This window comes from Sprattus sprattus, assembly GCF_963457725.1.
Source record: "Sprattus sprattus genome assembly, chromosome: 20".
Lineage (NCBI taxonomy): Eukaryota > Metazoa > Chordata > Actinopteri > Clupeiformes > Clupeidae > Sprattus > Sprattus sprattus.
This window is the reverse complement of record NC_137918.1, coordinates 17,695,138-17,700,137: the sequence shown is the minus strand read 5'-3', so window position 1 is coordinate 17,700,137 and position 5,000 is coordinate 17,695,138. Positions and strand designations below refer to the sequence as shown.

The window sequence follows — 5,000 nt, the reverse complement described above, 5'->3', positions numbered from 1 at the left end:
TGGTCATGTTGTGGTTGTGTGTGTGGTCGTGTTGTGGTTGTAGCTGTGGTCATGTTGTGGTCATGTTGTGGTTGTGTGTGTGGTCATGTTGTGGTTGTGTGTGTGGTCGTGTTGTGGTCATGTTGTGGTTGTGTGTGTGTTCATGTTGTGGTTGTGTGTGTGGTCATGTTGAGGTTGTGGTCATGTATTGGCTGTGGTTGTGGTCATGTTGTGTGTGTGGTCATGTTGAGGTTGTGGTCATGTTGTGCACATGTTGTGTGTGTGGTCATGTTGTGCTTGTGTGTGTGGTCTTGTTGTGGTTGTGGTCATGTTCTGGTTATGTTGTGGTTGTGTGTGTGGTCATGTTGTGGTTGTGGTTGTGTGTGTGGTCATGTTGTGTGTGTGGTCATGTTGTGTGTGTGGTCATGTTGTGTGTGTGGTATCATGTTGTGGTTGTGGTTGTAGTCATGATCTGGTTGTGGTCGTGTGTGTGGTCATGTTGTGTGTGTGGTCATGTTGTGTGTGTGGTGTCATGTTGTGGTCATGTTGTGGTCATGTTGTGGTTGTGTGTGTGGTCAAGTTGTGGTCATGATCGGGTTGTGGTCGTGTTGTGGTTGTGTGTGTGGTCATGTTGTGGTCGTGTTCCGGTTGTTGTTGCATATGCTGTGTTTGTCTGGTTGGGTAATGGTTAGTCATGTGACATCTAGCTATTTGCATTAGCCATGACGTGTTTGGGTGTTTAAATGCAGTGGTGGACAGTAACAAAGTACATGTAATTCGTTCCTGTACTTAAAGGCACCGTATGCAACAATTATGCTTCAGGATTAGGGTTAGGATAAGCAGTTTAACCTTAAAATAACAGCTTAAAAAAAATTGGGGCGCTACAATGACATTTAATATGGAGAATCGCGTTGTTGCCATTGGCATAGCAGGGTCGATAGGCATATAACTGCGTTATGTAGTTTTACCTGCCGATGCCCGCCGACCTGACTTGTTTACCTTCTACCGATCTAGTAGCTTATTTGCCGTCTTGCTTAGTCTTGTGTTGCACTTGCTTGATGTTGTTGACTGTGTAAGGACAGTCGTTGAGTAACTAGTTTGTCATAATGTCAAAGTCAGCACATTTCAAGAGATTTCGTTAGTTTTAGCTGCTAGCATACCTTTAGCGAATAGCTATTGTTACATACGGTACCTTTAAGTAAATAAATTAAATTAAATAAGAGTTCTCGAGCTAACTTGGCTCTAGAGTTTAAACAGTTGTGAATGTGATTGGTATTTGTTATTTGTAAAAACTTCCATTTTACTTTTGAATCTCTGATTTTAAGGTCATGAATGAATGCTATTGACTATTCTGTTTATGACAAGTGAAATTAATGGAAAATAAAATAATGAAACTTGAAGGAATGCTTTATGTGTTGTTGCTTCAAAACCACTTGGTCTTACTTAAAGATAATATAGTTTTGAGTATTTTGGGTTTGATTAGGCAAATGTAAAGCATTGTTCACCTGTTCAAGTAGGGGTTTTGATGTGACAGTTAAAAAAAAAAAATACTTTTACTTTTAATACTTAAGTATTTTTGAAGGCAGATACTTTTGTACTTCTACTTAAGTAAAAAAAATAGGTGAATACTTTTACTTTTACTTGAGTAATATTCAATGCAATGTAACTGTACTTTTACTCAAGTACACAATTGGTTTACTTCGTCCACCACTGTTTAAATATGACAACATGTTTCATGTACAGTATGTGTGTGAACATGTGTGTGAGTGTGTGTGTGTCAACATATTTGTGTGTGGGCCTGTTTACATTTGTGGATGTCTGTGTATATGTATGTATACTGTCATCTGCAATCACCTGTTCAGAAGCATCCCCATAGTGTGTGTGTGTGTGTGTGTGTGTGTATGTGTGTGTGTGTGTGTGTATGCAGCTGTTATTGGAAAATGAACAGCATGCCCCTGAGGCTTCTGGGTTTTCCCCTCCAGCACATCCCTGGTCTGACAGGGTCCAGCAGGTTCAGTTTAGAGCAGTTAATAAGCCACGCACACACACACACACACACACACACACACACTCTCACACTCTCTCTCTCACACACACAAACACACACACTCTCACACTCTCTCTCTCACACACACACACACACACACACACACACAAACACACACACACACACACACACACACACTCTCACACTCTCTCTCTCACACACACAAACACACACACTCTCACACTCTCTCTCTCACACACACACACACACACACACACACACACACAAACACACACACACACACACACACACACACACACACTCACAAGCAACTGAAGTGAGTCTTCAGTCCCATTTGCTCAATAGGAGCTGAAGTCCCAGTTAGACTTCATAACTACCAACCCTAACTACACCCAGACTCAGAGCCGGTTCAGACCTCCATGGGGCCCTAGGCAAAATTCTGCCAAGGGGCCCTCCTAACTGAACCCCCAAAATTTTCAACCGTCGCACCTGACACCCAGTGCTTCCACTCATCCCCCCTTTAAATATATTGCAAATATGCCAAGGTTCTCAGAAGAAGCAACTATTTGTTATAGAAAGACTACAAACTCTGAATCACTTGTGTTGGAATTAAAACCATTTTATTTAGCAGATCCATATTGTCCGTTTTCTGTTGAAGTGGTTGCTAGGCAAACAAATTGAGTCGTGAGAAGACTTGAGCTTAACAAAACGACATGTTTTCGATTTACAATGACCGTGTCTTTATAAAATGAAAGGAGAGTAAAATGCCATAATAAACAACGTACTAACCTCGAAACATCAAACCAATACTTCAAGCAACAGTTTGATATTTCTCGGTATGATCTCACTCTATTAATAAGTGTTTATTATTTAGCACCATTGTCATAATATTTCATGAGTTTTATTTATTCACCAAGAATAAATCGTATCTGCGTCTATATTTGCCTGTGGGCTATCCAAGCAAACAAACTTCAATCTTAGTCAATATGTATCCATTACTTTCCATTTTGTTAAGTGCAGTTGTAACTATACAAGGCTACAACTAAAATTATAGAAGCTAGCAAGACGCACACAGAGACCGGGGATCCCCAAGGGCTCACCGCCCTGTAGGTCTAACACGGACTGTCCCTCCCTCTCTCCCACCAGGAGAGGAGAGTTAAAGGCTTTACCTGACTGCTGCTCCCGCAGTTCATTTTCAAGTTCCTTCCTCTTCCTTTTTTCATTCCCCGAGGGATAGCTCCGCTTCCTCTTTCTACACTGATGATGCAATGATGCCCATAGGTAGCTATCTGACGTCCGCGACGGAAAGTTACGTTGTCACGTTTTTTTTTCCCCCACGGGGCCTTTACTATAAATAATACATTTGCGGGGCCCTACGCAACGTGCGTAGTGTGCGTATTGAAAGAACCGGTACTGCCCAGACCCCTGTGTTTGACTCCAGAGTGACAGTGAGTTCCTGGAGTTCCAGCAGCTTCAGTGACCCACATACAGAAAGGCAGGTGTGTGTTTCTGTGTGTGTGTGTGTGTGTGTGTGTGTGTGTGTGTGTGTGTGTGTGTGTGTGTGTGTGTGTGTGGATGTGTGTGTGTGTGTGTGTGTGTGTGTGTGTGTGTGTGTTTATTAGGGCAGGTGCAGCCTGTTCCAGCCTCTTAAACTAGATTACAATCACACCAGACTTCACTCCACTTTAAGACCATTACACATAGCAGGAGGCAGCCAAAGACTCTTCGCACACACACACACACACACACACACACACACACACACACACACACATACGTACACACATACGTACACACACACACCAGGAGGCAGACGAACCCAGACTCCACACACACACACACACCTCTTTTGTTTAGTTTACTTCTCTGAGAGCACTGCTGTTGCTGATGTTGAGCAGGGTTCTGGGAGACTGGCGGTGGCTGAGTGTGTGTGTGTGTGTGTGAGTGTGTGTGACTGAGTGTGTGTGTGTGTGTGTGTGTGTGTGTGAGGCCGGTGGTGAGGAGGGTTCTGGGAGACTGGCGGTGGCTGGGTGTGTGTGTGTGTTTGTGTGTGTGTGTGTGTGTGTGTGTGTGTGTGTGTGTGTGTGAGTGTGTGAGTGTGTGTGTATGAGTGTGTGTGTATGAGAGTGTGAGTGTGGGTGTGTGAGTGTGTGAGTGTGTGTGCGAGTGTGTGTATGTGTGTATGTGTGTGTGTGTTTGTGTGTGTGTGTGTGTGTGTGTGTGTGTGTGTGTGTGTGTGTGTGTGTGTGTGTGTGTGTGTGTGTGTGTGTGTGTGACTGTGTGAGTGTGTGACTGTGTGTGTGTGTGTGTGTGTGTGTGTGTGTGTGTGTGTGTGTGTGTGTGTGTGTGTGTGTGTGTGTGCGTGCGTGCGTGTGTGGCCGGTGGTGTGGTGGGTTCTAGGAGACTGGCGGTGTCTGAGTGTGTGTCCCTCTCTGACTTCACAGGAAATAAATGATGGCGGACCAGGAGACAGACTTCTTCTTCGACCCGTCCTCTGACCAGCTGACAGCAGAGGCTCTGCAGTTTGAGCCGCTCTTCATCAACGAGGAGGAGGAGCAGGGGGAGGAGGAGCGCTTCCAGGAGTCCAGGGAGGAGGAGCGCTTCCAGGAGTCCAGGGAGGAGGAATGCTTCCAGGAGTCCAGGGAGGAGGAGCGCTTCCAGGAGGAGCGCTTCCAGGAGGAGCGGCGGGGGGATGAGGAGCAGGGGAATGAGGAGCGCTTTGAGGACTGCGTGGAGGACCTTCAGACGGCCCTGGGCTTCTCTCAGACGTGCAGGGCAGCCATGGAGGAGGAGTTCAGCGGCCTCATGGCCCAGATGATGGCAGAGATCGAGGAGTATGACAGCCTGCTGCACTCCGTGGGCTGCTCCTCCGTGGGCTGCTCCTCCTCCTCCATGGGCTGCACCTCCTCCTCCGTGGGCTGCTCCTCCGTGGGCTGCTCCTCCGTGGGCTGCACCTCCTCCTCCGTGGGCTGCTCCTCCATGGGCTGCACCTCCTCCTCCGTGGGCTGCGCCA

General features: G+C 46.2%; 1 protein-coding gene across 1 annotated transcript in view; it reads left to right on the top strand.

Moving 5' to 3' along the window:
* Positions 1–5,000, top strand: part of sync (syncoilin, intermediate filament protein) — an 11,965-nt gene that overhangs the window by 3,409 nt on the left and 3,556 nt on the right. The window contains exon 2 of the mRNA XM_080859205.1: positions 4,432–5,000. This exon is cut by the window's right edge and continues 962 nt beyond it. Within this exon, the coding sequence (XP_080715331.1) occupies positions 4,439–5,000 (562 nt within the window). The 5' untranslated portion in view covers positions 4,432–4,438. The remainder of the gene's footprint in view (positions 1–4,431) is intronic.